At 41.5% G+C, this 27,103-nt stretch overlaps 2 protein-coding genes across 9 annotated transcripts in view; one reads left to right on the top strand and one right to left on the bottom strand.

Annotated features, from left to right (window-relative positions):
- Positions 1-3,447, top strand: part of LOC115132248 (cyclin-dependent kinase 11B-like) — a 31,023-nt gene extending 27,576 nt beyond the window's left edge. For all 7 annotated transcript variants that reach the window (XM_029664687.2, XM_029664691.2, XM_029664689.2 and 4 more), the window contains 2 exons: positions 2,378-2,567; positions 2,787-3,447. In XM_029664687.2, coding sequence (XP_029520547.1) covers positions 2,378-2,567; positions 2,787-2,879 — 283 coding nt within the window. In that variant the 3' untranslated portion in view covers positions 2,880-3,447. The remainder of the gene's footprint in view (positions 1-2,377; positions 2,568-2,786) is intronic.
- LOC115132250 (matrix metalloproteinase-23-like) lies at positions 1,260-26,178 on the bottom strand. 2 transcript variants are annotated; one of them, XM_029664694.2, is made up of 8 exons: positions 25,794-26,178; positions 14,737-14,876; positions 10,691-10,830; positions 10,057-10,224; positions 6,551-6,715; positions 6,069-6,179; positions 5,033-5,159; positions 1,260-4,876 (listed from the first exon to the last, which is right to left on the bottom strand). In XM_029664694.2, exons 1-8 carry the CDS (start codon positions 25,995-25,997, stop codon positions 4,702-4,704), a joined length of 1,230 nt encoding a protein of 409 aa, XP_029520554.1. In that variant the 5' UTR covers positions 25,998-26,178; the 3' UTR covers positions 1,260-4,701. The 2 variants fall into 2 exon arrangements, with proteins under 2 accessions (XP_029520554.1, XP_029520555.1); XM_029664695.2 differs by having other exon boundaries at positions 14,737-14,872; positions 25,794-26,177.
- Positions 26,179-27,103: the final 925 nt, after the last annotated feature.

Below are 27,103 nucleotides of genomic sequence, written 5' to 3'. Positions count from 1 at the left end.
CCCTATAACGCACAGCGTTGAGATTGCCTGCAATGACAACAAGCTCAGTCCGGTGATGCTGTGACACACCGCCCCAGACCATGACTGAACCTCCACCTCCAAATCAATCCTGCTCCAGGGTACAGGCCTTGGTGTAGTGCTCATTTCTTCGACGATAAATGCGAATCCAACCATCGCCTCTGGTGAGAAAACCGTGACTCGTCAGTGAAGAGCACTTTTTGCCTGTCCTGTCTGGTCCAGCGACGGTGAGTTTGTGCCCATAGGCGATGTTGTTGCCGGCGATGTCTGGTGAGGACCTGCCTTACAACAGGCCTACAAGCCCTCGGTCCAGCATCTCTCAGCCTATTGCGGACAGTCTGAGCACTGATGGAGAGATTGTGCGTTCCTGGTGTAACTGGGGCAGTTGTTGTTACCATCCTGTACCTGTCCCGCAGGTGTGATTTTCGGATGTACCGATCATGTGCAGGTGTTGTTACACGTGGTCTGCCACTGTGAAGACGATCAGCTGTCCGTCCTGTCTCCCGGTAACGCTTAGGCGTCTCACAGTACGGACATTGCAATTTATTGCCCTGGCCACATCTGCAGTCCTCATGCCTCCTTGCGGCATGCCTAAGGCACGTTCACGCAGATGAGCAGGGACCCTGGGCATCTTTCTTTTGGTGTTTTTCAGAGTCAGTAGAAAGGCCCCTCTAGTGTCCTAAGTTTTCATAACTGTGAGCTTAATTGCCTACCGTCTCTAATCTGTTAGTGTCTTAGCGACCGTTCCACACGTGCATGTTCATTAATTGTTTATGGTTCATTGAAAATGAAGATCTGTGAAGTTATTTGGATTTTTACGTATTTGAAAGACAAAGTCCTGAAAAGGGGGCATTTCTTTTTTTGCTCAATTTATTTAGAGGGACCATATGTGCTCTGTGGAAGCTCTAATAAAGACTAGATGGTAATTTTTCATGAAGAAAGGTTGATGGGACTTTAACTCTTTACAAGTATTTTTGTGGTAGTGGAATAAGTTTTACATGTTTTACATAAGCCAATAAGTTAAATTTGGTCCAAGTTAAATGTAGTAAAACAATTGGTCTGATTATTTTCATAGAGGACACTATGATCCTTATTACTTGGATTGTGGGGCAGTTGGATCACATATTTCATCACAAGTAACTGCACTCAGACTAGCCTACTACACTTTTTTACACTCCTACATTAATACCACAGTATATGCTAACTGTAATAATAGAGTACAGAAGACAAGGAGGCGTTGATGAACTTTAAAACACGTTTAAAAACTTTATTTTATCCCAAGCATTTATCCCTTACTTCTACCATACATTCATTTCTTAATCAAAGAAAAAAGATGTTAAAAGAAAGTTATGACAGGATAGATAAATAAATGGACAGGTGAATAAAAAAAGGATACAGGGATGGAAGACCATATGTATGGAGGGATAAAACAAGGTTAAGTTGGACTGATTGGTATGATAAAGGAATGAATCTATGGTTGAAGGTGTAGATGGTGTGTGTGGCATGATTAATAGTTATTGCTGTTCTGATTTCAGATTTGAATATCGAAGAGGTAGACAAATGTGCCATACCTTTTGAAGTTTTTGTGTACACCGAATTGTTCAGAAAAGTTGTCAAGGTAGATGATTAGTGTCAAAAGTCATAATGTTTACTCATCGTCTCATGCTAATCCCCCCATTTTTATAATTTGAAAGTTCCATGGCAGTAAATCCAACTGTGGGAAGTTGGCTAAATTAGTTGACATGGTTACTAAAACAGCTGTACCTCTTGATTGGTAGTAGATATTTATGTTCTTTATTCCTGATTTGAATAACAAAGAATTAGACAAATGTCATACCGTCTAACTTTTTGTCTAACCTGTTTCGAAAGTGGTCAATGTCAGTTTATAAAAAGTTACAGAAAATGTTGATAGTCACTTAAACAGCTGTAAAGTTACATCGGTACCAGATAATTCTGTTATTTCAGATTTGAATAGCAGCGAAGTAGAGGAAGATGTTTCACCCTCTAACTTTTTGTGTAAGGGTTTGGCAAAATGGTCAATGTAGCTGATTTTGTGTCAAGATGAATTGTTGCATTTACAGTGAATGGAAGTTGGAAGTGCTGTCACAATGGGGAGCATTAGAATATTAGTCTATGAGGATGGACAAAAAGACACACAAATGAATTAATATCAAAAAGCAGACCAGTCTGCACAATTAAGTTTGAATGCCGTTTCTAGCTTAAACAGTAAGAAGAGTAGTGTGCAGAAGTATGACGAAGATTTAAAGTCTTGTTTTGCAAGTACCACCTAATTGCAGAAGTGCTGCCATTTTGAGTGACCTCTGCCGTCCCTGGCCTTGACTATTTCCCTTTCCACTAGGTTCCTCACCTACTGCCCCAGCAAGAGGATCCTATCGGACGAGGCGCTGAAGCACGAGTATTTCCGGGAGACACCGCAGCCCATCGACCCCTCCATGTTCCCCACCTGGCCAGCCAAGAGCGAGCAACAGAGGGTGAAGAGGGGCACCAGCCCGCGCCCCCCCGAGGGAGGCCTGGGCTACAGTCAGCTGGTGAGGCTGGGTTTAACTCTACATCCCTCTGTCAACTAGGTTTTGACATCTGAGCTTGGTTTCTGTGTTTGATAGATTGTAGACCTACAGTACTTTACTGTGTGTTGTCAAGACACATCTTCCCACTGATTAATACTTATTTTTCCAGATTTCATTAGTTCCCTGGCATAAAGGCAATGTGCCTCATCAGCTAATGTGTGTGGCTTGTCCTCTCTCCAGGGTGACGATGACCTGAAAGACTCAGGCTTCCATCTGACTACCAGCAACCAAGGGGCTTCTGCCGTGGGCCCAGGGTTCAGCCTCAAGTTCTGAGCTGTGCCTGGAGGGCAGGACACATACATATGGGAAGAGACATACTGGCCTGTTCAGCTGACCGGACAAGAATCATGGGACATTTCATTTTTTATGTGGCTGGACTCATTGGGGGAATGGCTTCCGTTGTCAGGGTCAGCTTACTGCCCTCACCCTGTGAGGGTGGGGACTGGTCGTCACATGATATGAACGATGGACAAACACACTGTCCCTTTTTTCCCAACTATATGGCTGAATCCCAACCATTGAACTTTTAAAGTATTTTCTCGATTCTGACAAGGTTGAACTTTTTTATGGAAATGAGGCAACTGTGCGTCAACCTAACTACAATTTTGTCTGTACCTTAGCTAATGTTGGCTTTTTGTTTTCTGTCTTTTTTACACTGCTGAAGAGGACCAGAGTTGAAGTCGTTGGTATTTCTTGAGTACTGGAGATACTGTATAATAATGTAGCAGTGTTAGAGCCATGTCGATCCATCATATTATAAGGACTTTACTGTATAACCAATGGCTTACATTGACCCGGGACATGTTTTTGCTAGAAATAAAATGTGAGTCTTTTATTTGTCCACCTTTTTGCTGGTATTTATAAATGCTGTCTAAGTTAAGCAAACAGCACCACACACTGCCTGCCAAAAGGGAAAAATAAAAAGGGAAGTCGAGTCCCCAAAAATTCCCAGCGTTGAATCCAGCTCAATAGCCGTCCCAAGAGTGATGTCATTCCTTGCACTGCACACTTTGTCTCAGGACTGTTCTTTCAGGGAAAAGAGCCCCAGATTTTTGTCTTTGTTGTTAAAGTGGCTGCGATTTCTAGGACTAAACCAATAAATTATTTGATTTCTAGCTGGAGGAAAATAAACAGTGCAGTCTCATTTCTGGGAGACTGCTGGCTGCTCAGACTGGAACAGTTGCAAAATGTTCCCTCGTCTGGAGACTCTTTAGAACCAACACAAATGGAAATGTACATAAATCAGTTTTATCTGAGAGTCCCCTCCTAAGCCCTTCTGTGGATTATTACACCTGATGTGTCAAATGAGCATGTAAAGGGAGCTGTTAGTGGAACTGCACCTTCTGGAGGGAAAGTATTGGCTCCACCTAAAGGATAGCTGAGCAAGCGAGATATCGGAGGTGTTCCATATGTGAATAAAGGTCTAAATATTTCCAGTGACTGTAAACAATGTTTGTTTTTGGTTTACCCAACTTCAATTCAGACAGTAAATTATTTATATGACCTGCATTAAGAGGCAGTAGCTTTAGAATGCATTACCCATGGCTTAATATAGCCAGGTTAGGCAAAATTATAAAACATTTCAGGACAATATTTCAAGTCTGAGGTTACTAGCTAGCCTGTAAGTGTTTGTGACCTCTAACTTCAAAGAACATTCTGTTCACATAATATAACAGAATCTAATTTGTACTCGATTGTCACAAAATGTCATTTTACATCAATATTCCATTTACTAATGATCACAGAAGTGTTTATTGTGCACATATGAAAATACATGACTATTTTTTTTTACATGATTGTTTAGAAATAGAACGTACATACATTAAAATATGTGCCCAAGTGAGTGCAGTCCCCATTTGACCAAGCAATGTTTGTGTGAGCGAACGTGTGCATGGAAATATAATTCCTAGAACGGACATCCACATTCAAGTCAATGGGTGGACTGGTGGCCATTTTGAGTGTACCCAAGAGGGTGCAGTGAAATTGCAGTGGTCTGAGGGACTTCTTTTCTAGGAATTATTCTTCTGCGGTCGTGTGTGTGTGGTCGGTCTCTGCTAATACCCAGTGCTTCTGTGTGCAGAGAGTGGCAATGCCCTCAGAAGCGCACACGTACCCTCCAGGAGTAGTTGGTGAGGACCTTGTTCTTTTTCCTCACGATGCAGGTGTATGTGCCCTCGTTGATCGCATTGGCCACAATACTGATGTGGTCGTCCTTTAGGGAGAGGTAGCCAGGGTGGGAGTACTCCAGAAGCTCTCCGTCCTTGTACCAGCTACGAAAACACAAGTAAGTACACCTAGCTTGGAAAAAACTTTCAGAGAGCACATAATATCAGGATTGGGGTCAAATTCATTCCAATTTAATCTATTGTTGGTGGGATATCATGATTTGTTCGAAGTGATGTCGGGACTAAATAAGCCATACTCACTATACTTTGCCTTTCTTAGCTGCAATTTTCTTCCCACATCGGAAGGTGAGCTTCTTCCCCTCAGCCACCAGCTTATGTTTGGTCCGTTGGGGTGTGGGGGTGGGTGCCACAGTGGGGAATGGGAACTCTGAGGAGAGTTAGGAAACACAAGGCTAAAGGCTGAGATATCCACTTCTGTATGAAGTCTTAACCAGACATGACTCGGTTTAGTATGGCTTTCATTTCGCAATGTTTACTCCAAAAAGTCAACTAAGAAGATTCCAGAAAATGCCGTCTTACTAATTGTATACCCTGATCTGAGTGGGAATTTTGGATCATTAAACTTCAAATTATCCCCCAAGACATAGGCACTCAAATTAAGCGTAATATCTACCTCCATGTTGTGCATCAAAAAAGTCACTGGAACCGGACAGAAGCCATTTGTAGACGATGGACATTGTCTTTATAGTTAATTTAGGCCAGTGTGAACACGTGCCTCATGACCAGCTGGAAGTCTTTTTAAAAGACAGCCACTAGTTTGGGCTGCAAAAATCCCAAATTGACCTTCCGTGTATCTAACCCTCAAGCCACAGTCTGAAATTCCAGTGGTTTGGAGTCACTCTGGAATTTTCCACAGCCGTACAACGTTTTCCAATCAACAATGAGGAACAGATTCAGAGCCAGGAATGGTATCCTCACTCCTCCACGTTCTCCCTTGTTACACACAAAAATCGTGAAAACCCACAACAATGCCGGGGTGGAGGAGTCATAAGCTGTGGAGGTTATGGGAATTCAAGCTGTCGAGGTGCCTCACTGACTTCTTTGCTCGCTTACTGTAAGGCAGACTGGGTCTCATCAGGAGGTAATTCTTTGTGAATGACTACTCCAGTGGCAAGTATCTAATCTGCTTTTAAATCAGGAGGGCTGCAAACCTTCATCATGGTTCTGCATGGCTGAACTTTTGGCTGCATTTCGCTGCTTTGGGAAACGGTACTGAGCAATTCCTTGCACCAGTAGATTGAGAGTAATCTTTTTTCCTCTGCAATGCTGCACTTACCGTAACAGAAATCACAGCTGGAGGGGCAGTGCTTCTGCATGAGTTTGCGCTTACTGTCGCAATAGCCTTTCCGCGCCCAGGCTGGACAGATAAATAATCTATCCAAACATCCTACAGGAGAGGAGGAGAAGGAGTGGGGAGAGAGGGACAAGGGAGCAACTTTAGCAGCAGCAAAGACATTTGGGAAGACGATCTGGCTGCACATTTACAATAACTCACTGTATTATACGAGGTTCGACAATACTCATTAATGCCACATTTACTTGTAGCAGGCAATAGTATTGCGTCTAAATGATTTGTGAAGCAGCTATGTAGTGCTCTTGTAGACTTAATGAATGATCTATAAAGCCAATATAAATTGGTTCTTTAAAGTTTAAAATGTGCTAAGTACCGATGGTTGTTTTGTGCTACAAATCAATGTTACACCATTGTTTCTCTCAGTCTGTAATACAGGGCTATTTGCTTGTGGGTGCTTGGCATACCGTAGAGTCGGTGCAGGCCCCACACCTCGTCCTGTGTGATGAGCTTGCGCCCCGTCAGAGTTGCATTCAGGTGCATGATGGCCTTAGGGTTCAGGGAGTGCATGAGGCCCAGGATGTGGCCGATCTCATGAGCCGCTACGTGGACCAAGTCTGTCAGCCACACCCCTGCACAAACAACACAACACTGTTAATTCTGTCTCAGCAATTTATTATTTTTTTTATTTAACCTTTAACTAGGCAAGTCAGTTAAGAACAAATTCTTATTTACAATGACGGCCTACCCCGGCCAAACCCAGACGACGCTGGGCCAATTGTGTGCCGCTCTATGGGACTCCCAATCACGGCCGGATGTGATGAAGCCTGGGGAGCATCCTGATAGTCTAAAGTGGCTAAAGTCCTTTCCCTCTTCTTTTCCTCATCCACAGAAATACACTATATATACAAAAGTATGTGGACACCCCTTCAAATGAGTGGATTTCAGCCACACCCGTTGCTGACAGGTGTATAAAATCGAGCACACTGCCATGCAATCTCAATAGACAAACATTGTCAGTAAAATGGCCCATAGTGAAGAGCTCAGTGACTTTCAATGTGGTACCGTCATAGGATAACACCTTTCCAACAAGTCAGTATTTCTGCCCTGCTAGACCTGCCCGGTCAACTGTAAGTGCTGTTATTGTGAAGTGGAAAAGTCTAGGAGCAAAAACGGCTCAGCCGCGAAGTGGTAGGCCACACAAGCTCACAGAACAGGAACGCCGAGTGCTGAAGTGCGTAGCTCGTAAAAATTGTCTGTCCTTGATTGCAACACTCACTACCGAGTTCCAAACTGCCTTTTCATGGTTCGGGCTAGGCCCCTTAGTTCCAGTGAAGGGAAATCTTAACACGACAGCATACATAGTAGATGATTCTGCGCTTCCAACTTTGTGGCAACAGTTTGGGAAGGCCCTTTCCTGTTTCAGCATGACAATGCCCCCATGCACAAAGTGAGGTCCATAAAGAAATGGTTTGTCAAGATCGGTGTGGAAGAACTTGACTGGCCTGCACAGAGTCCTGACTTCAACACCTTTGGGATGAATTGGAACACCAAGTGCGAGTCGGGCCTCAGTGCCCGACCTCATTAATGCTCTTGTGGCTGAATGGAAGCAAGTCCCCGCAGCAATGTTCCAACATTTAGTGGAAAACATTCCAAGAAGAGTGGAGGCTGTTATAGTAGCAAAGGGGGGACCATGTCCATAATATTGGAATTACATGTTCGACAATCAGGTGTCCACATACTTTTGGTCATGTAGTGTATCTAAAGGAACTATACATATGGAAGCTAGTCCTGAGTTGGTCAACAACATATGGCTTTCACCTATACCTGTCTTTTCAGATCAGTGTCGATGAAGAAGATGATACTGAGATACAGTTGATTTAACAACAACGGCACAAGCTGCAAAGCTCTAAGCCAGGGATGGCAACTTTGATGGGGCTGGGGGCCACAAAAAGTCTACTCATTATAAAGGGCAATGGTTGGAAAGTAGAATAAGCTCATCACCGTGCACTTTCACCACCCTGTAGGCTAAACTGTGCATGATGTTCCATGTTGCAGTGGGAGGACCACACAACATACCATTGAGTGACTGCAAATTTACCTCAACGACATGGTATCAACATATAATTTCCACCATGACGAACAAACAAATTGTCGACATTTAGAACATTTTAATGACACTTCCTGCTTCCATCACACTTGTGATTTTTTCTTTTTTAAATAGCATTACTTTACTTTCATAAAAACTGTGGATTGAAACGTGGTTAGTGACAGTGGGGCAAAAAACATGAATTTTAAATGTTCTGATGGTTTTCTTGTGGTTTTATGTTTTGTTCAAACTGCCACACTCTCAGGGGTCAAATTCTCATGGAAGTGTACAGTTTGAGAGGCCACTGATCAACAAACATTTGGATTACTTAATATGTTTGAACACAAGTGATGATTATAAATGTTGATATTTCTTTGTTCAGTAGTATACATTTGCTAATACAAGCCACACTAACCAAACCGGCTCCGCGTGTGCATCTGCGTGCTCATGTTGATTTTTATCCCCACCAGACACGTTCATGTTTTTAATTTACCAGGATCCCCATTAGCCAACACCAATGGCGACAGCTGGTCTTACTGTGGTCCGAAACATAACGAAAAAGACATTACAGACAAAATACTTTACAATTTACATACAGTGCATGCGGAAAGTATTCAGACCTCTTGACTTTTTCCACATTTTGTTGCGTTACAGCCTTCTAAAATGTAGACGCCTCAAGCACTGAGATGCAGTGCCTTATACCGCTGCGCCACTCGGGAGTGTGTACATATTCATGTATGGGTTCTATGCCAGTTGTTGCAGTGTCATACAATGAATATTACATATTAACCTATGGAATATTGATATTTAATATGGAATATTACAATATTGATGTGTTTTTAAAACTGCTATTGCTGCTGAGAATAGCCTTGTAAATATGTCATTAACCAATTGGAGATAAAAAAAATACAAATAAAATAAGAAGTTACTTCTGCTTTTGAGTCCATATTCAGTGCATTCGGGAAATTATTCAGTCCCCTTGACTTTACTGGGACTGTGAAAAGGTTAAAATACCAAAACCAACTGTGAACCAACTATATTAATTTGGTGACAAGTCAAAACATACATGAAACACTCATGGACATTTAGCCAGCTTTCTGTTAATTCTTCCGGTGAGATAAATATTGGGTTGTTGTTTTACCTAACATGCATATGGTCATACAAAATTGTTTATTCTCTACTCCGACAATTAATTCACAGATAAAAAGGGGAAACCTAGTTAGTTTTTAGTTTTTTAATAATCTCTCCTCGTTCATCCTTCATCTGTGGATTTTATATTGCGGTTGGCAACCAACTTTAAGGAGCATTACCACCCCCAACTGGACCTTGTGCATCTTTCAGTCACCCACGTGGATATCTGCTTGTCAAAACCAATGAGTAGACAAGTGTCAACCAAGTTCTATTTCAGAGCCTGGCTATGCAGAAGCCCGCTGACGTACGCAAGCAGTTTGGATGAATAGATTGAATGTGTCTATTTATTTGACTAACCAAAGGGCCCCTGGCTCTAATTCGACCTTGATTACTACATGTTTAGATAGCTGGCCGCTAGACTAATTTGCCAATCTAAAATGTTTAGCTAACATGGGATAATTGAGTGACCGACATAACAAAAGAAAAACAACCAAATTGATCTGAGGGCCTTCAAAAGGGCCAGTTGCCCATCCCTGCTCTAAACTCACAGTAACCAACAATCACACATTTAGGAACAGTATTACACTGTCTACTTTTCCAGCTTCAAGACATAATTACCAACTACAGTGTCTACTACAATTTATACTATTCAACCCAGTGCATCTGACAATAATTGAGCTGGACATCCTGCAAGTAGCTTTGGTGCTGAGTCCACAACAGCAGTTTACAAAAACTCAGGAAAAAGGTACATGCCTTTTTTCCAGCTGAAGCGCATGTTTCCCAGAATCCAATACTCATGGTCGTCAAAGTGGATCTCCCCCGTCGGGGGGAAGAAGGCGTGGGCCAGTTCGCCAGTAATGCCGTCAAAACAGTGGTGCAAGTAGGACTGCAGACAGTCTGTGTGGTTGATGGGGTAGAAGCCTGCCAAAAAGAGAGAGCTGTGCCTTAGTCAGAGCAGCCAAGAGGCAAAACACACCCTCTAGCCTTTTCAGCCTCTTTCTCATTCTACATACAGTCTAGGAGATGATGGATTTCAAAGGACAAACTTTTCAATCCCCCTGTGGATGACAGACATTTCTCACATTTGCACCAATACATTATTTATGGAACAAGAGTCCCAGACCGTGGTGCTCCCACTGAGACAGCTTCTGCATGATTTAGGGCACTTGAAAATTATTACACATGCTTGAAGGTGCTCAAGACTCTTTCTCAAGCATAATTCACACTGGACATTATATAAATATACAGTAGAGGCAGATTTGTTCAATTCAAATGCTGATGGCATTTCAGACCTATTTCACTGTGTAGGCCTTCTACTAGAATAGGACTATATGCCAGTCATAATGCCTGATATGCTTTAGGTACAGTATGTTTGTTGTGCACCCACCTATCTTGATGTCTGCCTCCTGGTCAGCGGGAACCTCTCTAAAGCTGAAGGGTGAGACGTCACTCCACATAGTGAAGGCTTTGGCGATACCCCGTCGAGTGTCACTGGCATTCATCAGGTTCCTTGGGAAAGAGAGCAGCCTGCACAGACACAATGTGATTATCTGGGGAAACAACTTGGCATATTACAACAGTTACAGTGGAAAGAAAACGTTTGTGAATTACCTGGATTTCTGCATAAATTGGTCATAAAATGTTATCTGATCTTCATCTAAGTCACAACAACAGACAAACAGTCTGTTTAAACTAATAACACAAACAATTATCATTTTTCATGTCTTTATTGAACACACTGTGTAAACATTCACAGTGCAGGTTGGGAAAAGTATGTGAACCCTTGGATTTAATAACAGGTTAACCCTCCTTTGGCAGCAATAACCTCAACCAAATGTTTTCTGTAGATGTGGATCAGACCTGCACAATGGTCAGGAGGAATTTTGGACCATTCCTCTTAACAAAACTGTTTCAGTTCCACAATACTCTTGGGATGTCTGGTGCTCTCTTGAGGTCATGCCACAGCATCTCAATCGGGTTTGAGGTCAGGACTGACTTGGCCTCTTCAGAAGGCTTATTTTCCTCTGTTCAAGCCATTCTGTTGTTGATTTACTTCTGTCTTTGGGTTGTTGCATCACCTAACTTCTGTTGAGCTTCAATTGGCGGACAGATAGCCTCACATTCTCCTGCAAAATGTCTTTAAGAAACTTGGGAATTCATTTTTCCATCGATGATAGCAAACGGTCCAAGCCCTGAGGCAGCAAAGCAGCCCCAAACCATGACGCTCCCTCCACCATAGTCTACAGTTCGGATTAGGTTTTGATGTTGGTGTGCTGTGGCTATTTTTATCCACACATAGTGTTGTGTGTTCCTTCCAAACAACACAACGTTAGTTTCATCTGTCCACAGAATATTTTGCCAGTAGCGCTGTGGAACATCCAGGTGATATTTTGTGAACTTCAGACGTGCAGCAATGTTTTTTTGGACAGCAGTGGCTTCTTCCATGGTGTCCTCCCATGAACGGCATTCTTGTTTAGTGTTTTACGTATTGTAGACTCGTCAACAGAGATGTTAGCATATTCCAGAGATTTCAGTAAGTCTTTAGCTGATACTCTAAGATTCTTCTTAACCTCATTGCAGGATGGCCACTCCTAGGGAGACGAGTGCTGAAATTTCTCCATTTACAGACAATTTGTCTTCCATTTACATTACATTTACATTTAAGTAATTTAGCAGACGCTCTTATCCAGAGCGACTTACAAATTGGTGCGTTCACCTTAAGACATCCAGTGGAACAGCCACTTTACAATAGTGCATCTAAATCTTTTAAGGGGGGGGTGAGAAGGATTACTTTATCCTATCCTAGGTATTCCTGAAAGAGGTGGGGTTTCAGGTGTCTCCGGAAGGTGGTGATTGACTCCGCTGTCCTGGCGTCGTGAGGGAGTTTGTTCCACCATTGGGGTGCCAGAGCAGCGAACAGTTTTGACTGGGCTGCGCGGGAACTGTACTTCCTCAGTGGTAGGGAGGCGAGCAGGCCAGAGGTGGATGAACGCAGTGCCCTTGTTTGGGTGTAGGGCCTGATCAGAGCCTGGAGGTACTGAGGTGCCGTTCCCCTCACAGCTCCGTAGGCAAGCACCATGGTCTTGTAGCGGATGCGAGCTTCAACTGGAAGCCAGTGGAGAGAGCGGAGGAGCGGGGTGACGTGAGAGAACTTGGGAAGGTTGAACACCAGACGGGCTGCGGCGTTCTGGATGAGTTGTAGGGGTTTAATGGCACAGGCAGGGAGCCCAGCCAACAGCGAGTTGCAGTAATCCAGACGGGAGATGACAAGTGCCTGGATTAGGACCTGCGCTGCTTCCTGTGTGAGGCAGGGTCGTACTCTGCGGATGTTGTAGAGCATGAACCTACAAGAACGGGCCACCGCCTTGATGTTAGTTGAGAACGACAGGGTGTTGTCCAGGATCACGCCAAGGTTCTTAGTGCTCTGGGAGGAGGACACAATGGAGTTGTCAACCGTGATGGCGAGATCATGGAATGGGCAGTCCTTCCCCGGGAGGAAGAGCAGCTCCGTCTTGCCGAGGTTCTTCCGTGGAATGACATTTAGAGATACTTTCGTAACTCTTTCCAGCTTCATGCAAGGCAGCAATTCTTAATCTTAGGTCTTCTGAGATCTTATTTGTTCGAGGCATGGTTCACATCAGGCAAGGCTTTTTGTGAATAGCAAACTCAAAACATTTTATGGGGCAGGGCAGCTCTACCCAAAATCTCCAATCTCGTCTCATTGATTCGACTCCAGGTTAGTTGACCCCTGACTCCAATTAGCTTTTGGAGAAGTCATTAGACTAGAGGTTCACATACTTTTCCCAACCTACACTGTGAATGTTTAAATTATGTATTCAATATAGACAAGAAAAATACAATAATTTGTGTTATTAGTTTAAGCACACTGTGTTTGTCTATTGTTGGGACTTAGATGGAGATCAGATCAAAATTTACGTCAAATTTATGCAGAAATCCAGGTAATTCCAAAGGGTTCACATATTTTTTCTTGCCACTGTAAATCAATGGGCACTATCAAAACACCTGAAATTCACCAATTCTGATGAAAGCTCTAAGACAACTGTCCCTCGTAAATACAGTTGAAGTCAGAAGTTTACATACACATAGGTTGGAGTCATTAAAACTAGTTTTAACTCCACAAATGTCTTGTTAACAGACTATAGTTTTGGCAAGTCGGTTAGGACATCTACTTTGTGCATGACACAAGTAATTTTTCCAACAATTGTTTACAGACAGATCACTTATAACTCACTGTATCACAAGGAAAGAGACGTGTTCTGTCCCCTAGAGATGAAAGTACTTTGGTGCGAAAAGTGCAAATCAATCCCAGAACAACAGCAAAGGACCCTGTGAAGATGCTGGAGGAAACAGGTACAAAAGTATCTATATCCACAGTAAAACGAGTCCTATATAGACATAACCTGAAAGGCAGCTCAGCAAGGAAGAAGCCACTGCTCCAAAACCGCCATAAAAAAAAGCCAGACTATGGTTTGAAACTGCACATGGGGACAAAGATTGTACTTTTTGGAGAAATGTCCTCTTGTCTAATGAAACAAAAATAGAACTGTTTGGCCATAATAACCATCGTTGTGTTTGGAAGAAAAAGGGGGATGCTTGCAAGCTGAAGAACACCATCCAACCGGGAAGCACGGGGGTGGCAGCATCATGTTGTGGGGGTCCTTTGCTGCAGGACGGACTGGTGCACTTCACAAAATAGATGGCATCATGAGGGAGGAAAATTATGTGGATATATTGAAGCAACATCTCAAGACGTCAGTCAGGAAGTTAAAGCTTGGTCACAAATGGATCTTCCAAATGGACAATAACCCCAAGCGTACTTCCAAAGTTGTGGCAAAATGGCTTAAGGACAACAAAGTCACGTTATTGGAGTGGCCATCACAAAGCCCTGACCTCAATCCTATAGAAAATTTGTGGGCAGAACTGAAAAAGCGTGTGCGAGCAAGAGGCCGACAAACCTGACTCAGTTACACCAGCTCTGTCAGGAGGAATGGGCCAAAATTCACCCAACTTATTGTGGGAAGTTTGTGGAAGGCTACCCGAAACATTTGACCCAAGTTAAACAATCTAAAGGCAATACTACCAAATACTAATTGAGTGTATGTAAACTTCTGACCCACTGGGAATGTGATGAAAGAAATAAAAGCTGAAATAAATCATTCCCTCTACTATTATTCTGACATTTCACATTCTTAAAATAAAGTGGTGATCCTAACTGACCTAAGACAGGGAATTTGTACTACGATTAAATGTCAGGAATTGTGAAAAACTGAGTTTAAATTAAATGTATTTGGCTAAGGTGTATGTAAACTTCCGACTTCAACTGTATGTCTGAAGTCAAATAAAACAGCATTTCCTTTTAGGCAGTAATCCTTTGGTTAGAAAGGAAGGAGTGAAAAAAAGCAATCTCCATACTTGTATGTGAGCTTGAACTTGTCCCATTTTAGTTTCTCAGGGGTGAAGGTGTAGCGCTTGTTCCTGGAGAGGTGGAGAACCTGCGAGTGAGCATCTTTACGAATCCCAATCATCAACACACCGGAGGTGTGAGCTTCTTCCTTGGACAAAAAAAATGTAGATTAGCCACCTGAGATTTGGGTCAACCAGTTAGGAGCGAGGGAAGGATTTACAACCTACTGGACACAGATGTCACATCAGGGCCATGCACAGACTTTTTGGGGGGTGGTGCTCAAGCAACAAAAAAGCCCCCTAAAAAATATTTGCAACTGTGGTCACAGAATCGTTGAGCTATTACGACCTATTTAGTTAAATAAAAGCAATAGATGGCCACATCTTAATGGCTAATTAAATTAAACATAATTTACTTGAATTTAATGATGACTTATGGGCACTGGGTTCAGAACAACAATTAAAAAACAGTTTACAAAGAAAATATATCAAGTATTAGAGCATGGAAGGTTAATGCACAGGTCTAGCCTCTGCACAAGTCGAGCCTTATCTGTGCACGTGCTTGTGTTACTTCACCATCCAGATTTCATTTATATTTATGATCATGGTCTGGATTCCCAACTAACTCATTTGGGTTTCCAGAACTTTGTGGGAAAGTCATTTGTCAAATAATCAAAGGAGAATCTTTAAGGAAAGTGATGGATATGTTCTGTGTTAGCTGTTTTAAAAAATTAAAAAATTATAACGTAGAGTGTTGTCTTTGTGTTTATAATAATCATTTTATTTTCATTTTACAGAATAATCTCAAAGTGCATAAAATATAAATGTTTTACCAAATAGAAGAACAAATATTGACACAACTAGACGGGGCAACTGACACAAAGATCACAGCTGAAACTACAAGGAACAAGGACAACAAGGAGCACAGCTATCAATAGAAAGCCTTCCTAAAGAGAAACGTTTTTAGGCCGGGAGGGCATTCCAGAGGCTGAAAGCCTGATCCCCCAAGGAACACATTTTTTTACCAAACATGGGGTCATGGAGGAGCAGGCTATCATTTGACCTGAGGGTGCGGGTGGGGTTTTGGAGGGAGCTCAGTTCTTTGAGATAAGGAAGGGTATTGTCATGAATACACCGGAAAGTCAGCAGGAGGGGTTTGAATTCAATCCGGAATGAGACGGGGAGCCAGTGCAGCGAGATCAGGATGGGAAATGATAGTTATGAACTATCCATAGCTAGTACTTAGTGTTCTGTCACTGTTAGTGCTCTTATCTCCTGTCGATGGCTGCATTTACACAGGCAGCCCAATTGTGTTCTTTTTTTCACTAATCGGTCTTTCGACCAATCAAATCATCTCTGCAAAATGTATTATGTCAGATTATTATGATGTGATTGACTTGACTTAGGAATGTCTGAACCTGACCAAATAACTAAGGAGAATATCAGTAACAACATGAGCTGGAAGATCAGAAGTATTCATGGAGGGAACTCGAGAAACTGGAAATAAAAACATGCAGTGCGGTGGAGATAGCCTAAGTAAAATTAAGCGATAACACATGCATAACACCTTTATGAAACCAGTTACGTAACAACTTTATACCTTTATATAACAGTGTTGCAGTATCATTAATAACAAACCTCATTACACATTTATTCAACATCATTTGTGAGAAGTTTTCAAAATAAAAGTTGAAATATATCTTTATGTATCTATTGTACAGTGGAAATGTATATTCTTACAGCCACAGTACCCAACCCTGTGACACACTTCATGTCACCGTCACTAACCGCTGGGAGCAGCACAGGGTAAGCGGTTAGTGACGGTTTGCATTGACTATTTTGTATCCTCTCTTGTGATTTTTCAATGTTGCAGGACAGCCCTTAAGATTAATATTCTGTTATCGAATTAAGAACTTTTCTGTGACCGTATCCGGGAGAAAGCTAATCTGGAGTAAACCGAGTACCTGGCCTAAAGCAAGTTCTGGCCTGGAGCACCAATAATAAATGTAATGTTAGGCCTACAGCGTATTCTCTGCTACAGTAATGTAATGTTAGGCCTACAGCGTATTCTCTGCTACAGTAATGTTATGTTAGGCCTACAGCGTGTTCTCTGCTACAGTAATGGAATGTTAGGCCTACAGCGTGTTCTCTGCTACAGTAATGTAATGTTAGGCCTACAGCGTGTTCTCTGCTACAGTAATGTAATGTTAGGCCTACAGCATGTTCTCTGCTACAGTAATGTAATGTTAGGCCTACAGCGTATTCTCTGCTACAGTAATGTAATGTTAGGCCTACAGCATGTTCTCTGCTACAGTAATGTAATGTTAGGCCTACAGCGTATTCTCTGCTACAGTAATGTAATGTTAGGCCTACAGCGTGTTCTCTGCTACAGTAATGTAATGTTAGGCCTACAGCGTATTCTCTGCTACAGTAATGTAATGTTAGGCCTACAGCGTATTCTCTGCTACAGTAATGTAATGTTAGGCCTACAGCATGTTCTCTGCTACAGTAATGTAATGTTATGCCTACAGCATGTTCTCTGCTACAGTAATGTAATGTTAGGCCTACAGCGTGTTCTCTGCTACAGTAATGTAATGTTAGGCCTACAGCATGTTCTCTGCTACAGTAATGTAATGTTAGGTCTACCGCGTTTTATCTGGTACAATAATGTAATGTTAGGCCTACAGTATGTTCTATGGCTAAAATAAGCCAAAAATATGTGTTCTGATCCATTGTACAAATTTCATTGTACAAACTTCTGTTGTACAATGGATAAATAAAGATCTATTTCAGTGTTACTTCGAGACTTTTAGTACCGTAATGAAAATGAACTTTTATTTTGAAAACTATTTTGAGTGTCTTATTTATACCCTTACAAGTAAAGTGTTACCAGGTCAAGTCTGAACCTGTGTATCCGTAACTTCGTACTGTAATCTACTAAGACTGTTAGTTGAACTGACCGTTGTGATTTATGGTATTCATTTATACAGTATTGATAGGTATCAATCTCATGTTCAAAATCAAAACAAGAAACAGTTCCATGCTGCAAGAGTTCTGGCTTGACTTGACCAGCTGAGGATATTAATCTCTATTGTAATTCTGCCGTTACTACAGTTACTACAGCACATAACTTCAGGTTATTACTTGCATGTGAATGTTAGGCATTACTTTTTCATGCGAGGGCATTCCATCTTGTGGAAAAAGAAAGTGGTCAGCAGTAAAACTGCTTTCCAAACTTTAAGTATGATACATTTTGCAGATACAGTATGTCTGATGTCCCTTTGGAGAAGGACAAATAAGACTCTCCCAATAATAACACCTGGATTCTACTCTTGTTTTACAGCCTTGAAAGAGGCCAGCTTGGTGTTTTCTATTTCAGAGCCGTTAGAAATATTTTGTGACTATGTTGTTATTACATAATAGTAATAGAACGTAAAATATACAGTTAAAGTATACACTGTATGACTGATTATCCAAATCACTTTAGGTGACTTTGTGACAGGTGGCTTTTATGACCAGTGAATAAGCTCATTTAGCCTATCGACAGCTCTACTCAACAAACACCTTACCATCAATGATAAGGTATTGGACCAACACGACCTGACCTCGTTGCATTGTTTATATACAATATTTTCAAACTTACATACAAATACAGTGGAAATAGAACCTAAAGAATTGGCTATTTGATAAATCAGAATCTATACTGGTAAAATATCTGTATGAAAAGGAAACATTTCTTCAGAGAGAAATTATGTAAACACTAAGCATTCCTTCAAGATTTCCAATGTTCCTTAATCCTCGGGAAAACAAGAGCTTTGCCAAGAGCTGTGGACTATACTCCCAGACTAACAGCAGAGGAGCCCTGCAGAAGACTGAAGACTTCCTGACACACTGATAACGGAGTCAAGGAAACATACACTACAAAAGAAGAGGACATAGCCTACAAGCTGGAGCAGGCATTGCACTTAAGTTGGAGTAACTTGAGATATGTCCATGTAGCCTGGCCCTAAATCATGATTACTTGAAGCTACAGTACATGTTGTTCTAAGGCAAGCTGTACCCTTGTCAAACTGCTACGCCATTTATTCCTGGGGAAAACAACTAAAAATGGACAAAGAATTTATGAATAATAGTAGACACTTTTAGAATAGCTAACTTGGTATAAGGGATGGTAAAGACTTCAGCCAGATCAAACAATGTTTATTATAGCTACAATAAGAATTGTTGTTGCTCATACAAGCAAGTCAGGCGCTTTGTCACGATCGTCGTCAGGGTGGAAATGACCGTACCAAGGTGCAGCGTGGTGACCGTACATTTATTTTATTTATGAATGTCGCCAACAAAAACAAGAAACAACAAAACGAACGTGAAGCTTACGAGGGCTATACAGGCCACTAACAAAGTCAACTACCCACAACTAAGGTGGCAAAACAGGCTGCCTAAGTATGATTCCCAATCAGAGACAACGACAGACAGCTGTCCCTGATTGAAAACCATACCCAGCCAAAACATAGAAACAGAAAACATAGAATGCCCACCCCACATCATACCCCAACCTAACCAAATGGAGAAATAAAACAGCTCTCTAAGGTCAGGGTGTGACACTCTTGTGATTGTCACAACCTGATCTGTTTCACCTGTCTTTGTGATTGTCTGCACTCCCATTCAGGTGTCGCCCATCTTCCCCATTATCCCCTGTGTATTTATACCGGTGTTCTCTGTTTGTCTGTTGCCAGTTCGTCTTGTTTGTCAAGTCAACCAGCATTTTTTGAATCCGCACCTGCTTTCCCCCATCTCTCTTTTCTCATCCTCCTGGTTTTGACACTTGCCTGTCCTGACCCTGAGCCCGCCCGCCTGACCACTGTTGGGGAATAATCAGAATTAGTTGGTAACATAGGTAAGATGTTTTATATTCATCATATGTTTGTAAGTTACTTCTCATCAGAATGTTTATTTTTGTATAATACTGTGGCCGGGTTTGCAGTCATCTGTTCTCTGTCAAGACTAAGTTACTTGGGCCGCAGAGAGGGGAGAGGTCAAGCATGTATCTCTTGGCTCCACAATGTCTGTGTGCTAGTCACTGTGTCTCTGTGATCTTGTCAAGGAGGGGTGGATTTGATATATGCCTGTTGATATGAGGACTTGGTTTATGGTTCTGAGAGCGAGAAAAGTACATAGTTTAGGAGACAAAGCTGAACGATAAATTATGGCCAATGCTGTCTGGCTATGTGTGTCTTTGCTATAAAGGATCTCAGTTGCAATGTGTAAGGGACTCTCAGAGAATTCATTGATAGACACTGAATTGATCTGAGAGTAACAGGGTTGTGATGGAGCTCATATCATTAAAGATGGACTTTATGATAACTCTGATTTGTGTGTGGTTTGCTCTCATGATTTGGTAAATACAGGAAATTTCCACGACACCACTCTGCCTGCCCCTAACCCTGGGCCTGCCTGCCGTCCTGTACCTTTGCCCATGTTGCTGTAATGAACATAGTTACTTCGACGCGGTCTGCATCTGGCTATTACCTTATCCTGATAGTGATGATATGTATATTTTAAAGGAAATTACATCCCACTGGGCACAGACATCAATTCAACTATTCCATGTTGGCTCATTGTAATATCCTATGTATCTTGGAAACTTGTCTGAAAAAGGACTGATAATATTCTAATTTTTCTATGCATTGGCAGGACAGAACAGCAATCTCAAATTTTAAGGGAGTCTCGAGGTTCTGCTCGCTTGAGTTAGAATACCTCATAATAAGCTGTAGATCATACTATTTACCAAGATAATGATCATATATATTTTACATAGCTGTTTATTTACCACCACAAACCAAAGCTGTCACTAAGACCGCACTCAACGAGCTGTTTGGGCCATAGGCAAACAAGAAAATGCTCATCTAGAGACAGCACTCTTAGTGGCAAGGAATTTTAATGCAGGAAAACTGAAATCCGTCTTAACTAATTTCCACCAGCATGTCATGTGTGCAACTAGAGGCGAACAAACTCTAGATCATCTTTACTCCTCACACAGAGAAGCATTCAAAGCTCTCCCTTGCCCTCCATTTGTAACGATGTGCACTGAGAGTCGGGAAGCAAGTTCAGGGAGTGAGTGTTTAATAAAATAAATGGAACATAATACAAAACAACAATGGCGCCTGGGGAAGGAACCAAAGGGAGTGACATATATAGTGACATTTTCAACCTCTCCCTGATTAAGTCTGAAATACCTACATGTTTCAAGTAGACCACCATAGTCCCTGTGTCCAAGAACGCTAAGGTAACCTGTATAAAATACTATTGCCCCATAGCACTCACATCTGTAGCCATGAAATGCTTTGAAAGGCTGGGCTCACATCAACACCATCATCCCAGACACCCTGGACCTACTCCAATTTGCATACCACCCCAACAGATCCACATATAACACCATTTATATTACACTCCACACTGCCCTCCCACTTGAACAAAAGGAACACCAACATGAGAATGCTGTTCATTGACTACAGCTCAGCGTTCAACACCATAGTGCCCTCCAATCTCATCACTAAGATAAGGACCCTGGGACTTCCTGAAGGGATGCCCCCAGGTGGTGAGGGTAGGCAATAACACATCCACCACGCTTACCCTCAACACAGGGGCCCCTCAAGGGTGCATGCTTAGTCCCCTCCTGCACTCCCTGTTCACCCACGACTGCATGGCCGCGCACAACTCCAACACCATCATTAAGTTTGCAGACAACATGATGGTGGTAGGCCTGATCACTGACGACGATGAGACAAACATCAGGGAGGAGGTAAGAGACCTGGCCGTGTGGTGCCAGGACAACAAACTCTCCCTCAAAGTGATCAAGTCAAAAGAGATGATTGTGGATTACAGGAAAAGAAGGACCGAGCACGCCCCCATTCTCATCGACGGGGCTGCAGTGGAGCAGGTTGAGAGCTTCAAGTTCCTTGCTGTCCACATCACCAACAAACATGACAAAGGCTATTCCCCCCCAGGAGAAGGAAAGATTTGGCAATGGTCCTCAGATCCTCAAAAGGTTCTACAGCTGCACCACTGGCTGCATCACTGCCTAGTATGGCAACTGCTCGGCCTCTGACCGCAAGGCACTACAGAGGGTAGTGCGTACGGCACAGTACATAACTGGGGCCAAGCCTCCCACCATCCAGGACCTCTATACCAGACGGTGTCAGAGGAAGGCCCTAAAAATTGTCAAAGACTCCAGCAACCCTAGTCATAGACTGTTCTCTATGCTACTGCACGGCAAGCGGTACTGGAGCGCCAAGTCTAGGTCCAAAAGGCTTCTTAAAAGCTTCTACCTTCTGAACAGCTAATCAAAGGGCTACCCAGACCACTCTTTTGTGCTCTCTGTTTATTATTTATGCATGGTCACTTTAACTCTATCTACATGTACATATTACCTCAATTACCTCAACTAACCGGTGCCCCCGCTCATTGACTCTGTACTGGTGCCCCCTGTATATATAGCCTTGCTATTGCTATTATTGTTTGACTGCTGCTGTTGAATTATTTGCTACTTTTATTGATTCATTTTTTTTTTACTTATCTATTTTTTACTTAACATGTTTTTCTTAAATTCTTAAAGCATTGTTGGTTAAGGGCTAAGAGATTGTAAGTAAGCATTTCAATGTAAGGTCTACAGACCTGTTGTATTCAAATAAAAATGTGATTTGATTTGTCTTAGGTCTCTCTTTATGTAGTTTGTGGTGTCTCTCTTGTCGTGATGTGTGTTTTGTCCTACATTTAAATGTTTTATCCCAGCCCCCGTCCCCGCAGAAAGCCTTTTGCCTCTTGGAAGGCCGTCATTGTAAATAAGAATTTGTTCTTAACTGACTTGTCTAGTTAAATAAAGGTTAAATCAAATTTTAAAAATACAAAAGTGCCATCCAGGACCTCTATACCCAGGCGATGTCAGAGGAAGGCCCTAAACATTTTAGAAGACTCCAGCCACCCAAGTCATAGACTGTTCCCTCTGATATCGCACGGCAAGCCCTATCAATTCACCAAGTCTCGAACCAACAGGACCCTGAACAGTTTCTACCCCTAAGCCATAAGACTGCTAAATAGTTTGTTAAATAGTTAAGCAAATAACTACCCGGACTATCTGCTTTGCACATTTTTGCACTAACTTTTTTGACTCATCACATAAGCTGCGGTTTACCATCTGTCACTTTATTTCTAGTTATATGTACATATCTACCTCAATTACCTCGTACCCGGACACATTGACTCGGTACTGGTACCCTTTGTATTAGAGGTCGACCGATTATGATTTTTCAATGCCGATACCAAACAACAACAAAAAAAGCCGATACTGATTAATCGGCCGATTTTTTAAAAAATGTATTTTTATTTGTAATAATGACAATTACAACAATACTGAATGAACACTTATTTTAACTTAATATAATACATTAATAAATCAATTTAGCCTCAAATAAATAAACATGTTCAATTTGGTTTAAATAATGCAAAAACAAAGTGTTGGAGAAGAAAGTAAAAGTGCAATATGTGCCATGTAAGAAAGCTTAAGTTTAAGTTCCTTGCTCAGAACATATGAAAGCTGGTGGTTCCTTTTAACATGAGTCTTCAATATTCCCAGGTAAGAAGTTTTAGGTTCTAGTTATTATAGGAATTATAGGACTATTCTCTCTATATGATTTGTTTCATATACCTTTGACTATTGGATGTTCTTATAGGCACTTTAGTATTGCCAGTGTAACAGTATAGCTTCCGTCCCTCTCCTCGCTCCAGGAACACATCGACAACAGCCACCCTCGAAGCAGTGTTACCCATCGCTCCGCGGCCCTTGCAGAGCAAGGGGAACAACTACTCCAAGTCTCAGAGCGAGTGACTTTTGAAACGCTATTAGCACGCACCCCGCTAACTAGCTAGCCATTTCACATCGGTTACACCAGCCTAATCTCGGGAGTTGATAGGCTTGAAGTCATAAACAGCGCAATACTTGAAGCATTGCGAAGAGCTGCTGGCAAAACGCACTAAAGTGCTGTTTGAATGAATGCTTACGAGCCTGCTGGTACCTACCATCACGCAGTCGGACTGCTCTATCAAATCATAAACTTAATTATAACATAATAACACACAGAAATACGAGCCTTAGGTCATTAATATGGTCGAATCCGGAAACTATCATCTCGAAAACAAAATGTTTATTCTTTCAGTGAAATACGGAACCGTTCCGTATTTTATCTAACGGGTGGCATCCATAAGTTTAAATATTCCTGTTACATTGCACAACCTTCAATGTTATGTCATAATTACGTGAAAATAAAAGAGAGCCGCACACTCTAGGAGCTCAGATACAAAATGTAATTACCAACGTTTCTGTCTTCATCAGGGTATAATCCCAAACACTGCGGGATGACTCGTTTATGTAGTGTCAAAAGACACAGGTGTCTGTAATCATGGCCAAGAGTGGCCTAATATCATTGGTTAATTATCAAATATTAAAATGTCATACAAAGAACAGCATACAAACAACAAATGGATTGGATACGATCCTAGATTAATTTGACTACACATGCTTACAAACAATTACAATGGCAAAGTCACAATAATCACAAGAATGGCTTCAGATCAAAGTCTACATTGAGACCGAAGGGCGCAAGGGTCTTTAAGTTAAAGAGAAGTGACACATTTTCCCTAGTTAAAAGAAATTCATGTTAGCAGGCAATATTAACAAAATATGCAGGTTTAAAAAGATATACATCTGTATTGATTTTAAGAAAGGCATTGATGTTTATGGTTAGGTACACGTTGGAGCAACAACAGTCCTTTTTCGCGAATGCGCACCTCATCGGTTATATGCAACGCAGGACACGCTAGATAAACTAGTAATGTCATCAACCATGTGTAGTTAACGAGTGACTATGATTGATTGATTGAATGTTTTTTATTTACATTTACATTACATTTAAGTCATTTAGCAGACGCTCTTATCCAGAATAAGTTTAATGCTAGCTAGCAACTTACCTTGGCTTTTTACTGCATTCGCATAACAGGCAGGCTCCTTGTGGAGTGCAATGTAAAGCAGGTGGTTAGAGCATTGGACTAGTTAACCGTAAGGTTGCAAGATTGAATCCCCGAGCTGACAAGGTAAAAATCTGTCGTTCTGCCCCTGAACAAGGCAGTTAACCCGCCGTTCTTAGGCCGTCATTGAAAATAAGAATGTGTTCTTAACGGGCTTGCCTAGCAAACTAGTAAACTTGAAATCGGCCCTAATTAATCGGCCATTCCGATTAATCGGTCGACCTCTACTTTGTATATATCCAAGTTATCTTTACTCATTGTGTAGCTATTATTACTTTTATTATTATGTGTTTCACTTTTCTATTATTTCTCTATTTTCTTTCTCTCTGCATTGTTGTTGGACCAGAAGTAAGAATTTTACGGTTAGTCTACACCTGTTGTTTACCAAGCATGTGAAGAATAACATTTTATTTTATTTGAAATGACGTGGAAACAACGTTGACTCAATAAGTGTGTGCCCAGTTGGATGAAACCATCCAATCCATATTCAAATCCATAATTGATTTTTGTCCTTAATATGAACATTTTCCACTAACTGTAGTGGATAGGTAGCCTATTTTGAAGGCCTACAATTTTATTGCACCATCAAAATTGGAATTCCTCCAATTATTGAATTGGAAAAGGCTACATTATCTCGTGCATAATTAATGATTATGAAAAGGCATTTAGATTTATATCTAATGAAGTCATAGTGGGCTACAGTTCTTTACCATCTAACGAAAAATGTGCTTAATATTACAATGACATTATTTTATTTAAAAGTTACTGTTGTCCAACAGCTGTCACAAAGCATATATCTTGGTAGACACAGATGTTTTTTTTTTCAAATGAAAGGATTGTTTTGGTCCTAAATGGTTTTCAACATCAAACGTCTTGATCATAACTTATTCCAGCAATGTGGTTCTCTTAACCTGTCCAGTATACAAACTGAATGAACCGGTGCGATAGGAGGTATGCCGTTAGAAAGTGGAATTGTCACACCATACCTCTATTCTCCAGGTGGGAAATGCTGTGGTTTCTTGCATCCCTGCGAACAGAACCCCAAGCACCGTCACAGCAAGCAAAGGAGCACTGACATCGCCTCTTTGTAAACTTCTGAACGCCTGACACACCATCGTTGCGATATCACCTTCCAGAAAAATTCCCTCAACAAAGACAGACCAGTCAATTTCACCACCATCTATCCCCATGGATATCAACGGCCATCCATTGCATCCTTTTATTTGAACACAATATTTTCAATTGAGGATAACCGTGGAAAGCACAGTCCAGTGGAATGGGTTGTGGAATCCTTTGTCACCCACCGCCAGCTCAAAGCTACATCAAAAAGTCTGCAGCTATTACAACCCTCCAGCGCAGCGCTATTCCGCACTGTCTGCCAATGGTTTCACATTACTTTAAATGAAAGTCAGAGCTTGACAAGTTTAAATGGAAAGGAAACCAGCTGCATGTATTCGACAATCTCAAAACTATTTTGAGGAATCAATTATTTTTGACTGCGTATTAATAAAGTTCATAAAAGATTAGGGGGGAAAAATCTCAGTCTGTGCAGGTCTCTCATTTTAGCTGAGGTATGCGCATATTTGTTTTATTTATTTAACTAGACAAGTCAGTTAAGAACACATTCTTATTTACAGTGACGGTCTACCGGGGAACAGTGTGTTAGAGTGTTGGCCCAGTAAAGTTACTGGATTGAATCCCCGAGCTGACAAAGTACAAATCTGTCGTTCTGCCCTTGAACAAGGCAGTTAACCACTAGGCTACCTTCCACCCCATATAACAATATTAGGTTGACTTTGAATTATATAATACCTATTAATTCAAATTTAATTGGTCCATCTATTTTATAATTATATAGGAAAACAGGCTGTTGCCTAATGTAAGTAAAACATATTTTTCAAATGTTATTTTCATCGTAGTAGGCTAGCTGTAGTTACCTGCATCAAATAGATGGTGAGCTATGATGATAGGCATACATTCTGCAGAACTGTGTAAACCGCAAAGGTTGTAGCCTAGTTTACATCAAATAAGTGCGTGTGTGAAGGGCCAAAACACGCAATTTGAGTCTGGTGTGCATTCGTAGTCGGCAACGTTCGAAAACTATTGAAACAAACATGTACATACAAATGTTTTTGGAGACGTGTAGTTGAGTGGTATAATATTTACCCATGCTGGTCTGAGTTCGCTCTTTAACAAATTCGGGTGGGATAGGGAGAGATCGAGCTGACCCTAGATCTGTCTCTACCCTATGGCAAATTTTACACGGAGCTGTTTTGACCCACCACCAAAGAACCAA

The sequence above is a fragment of the Oncorhynchus nerka genome, linkage group LG7 (genome assembly GCF_034236695.1).
Source record: "Oncorhynchus nerka isolate Pitt River linkage group LG7, Oner_Uvic_2.0, whole genome shotgun sequence".
In the NCBI taxonomy this organism is placed as follows: Eukaryota; Metazoa; Chordata; class Actinopteri; order Salmoniformes; family Salmonidae; genus Oncorhynchus; species Oncorhynchus nerka.
Note: the sequence above shows the minus strand (reverse complement) of the source record. Positions and strands in the feature narration are given on the sequence as shown.

Bases quoted from the DNA above. Each gene is read 5' to 3' on its own strand.
- LOC115132250 (XM_029664694.2), bottom strand. From the start codon at position 25,997: ATGGGGATAGATGGTGGTGAAATTGACTGGTCTGTCTTTGTTGAGGGA. The intron at 10,225-10,690 runs GTGGGTGCACAA...TCTTTTTGGCAG, and splicing joins GGAGGCAGACATCAAGATAG to GCTTCTACCCCATCAACCAC. The intron at 5,160-6,068 runs GTAAGTGCAGCA...AACTCTCCTCAG, and splicing joins CAGCTGTGATTTCTGTTACG to AGTTCCCATTCCCCACTGTG.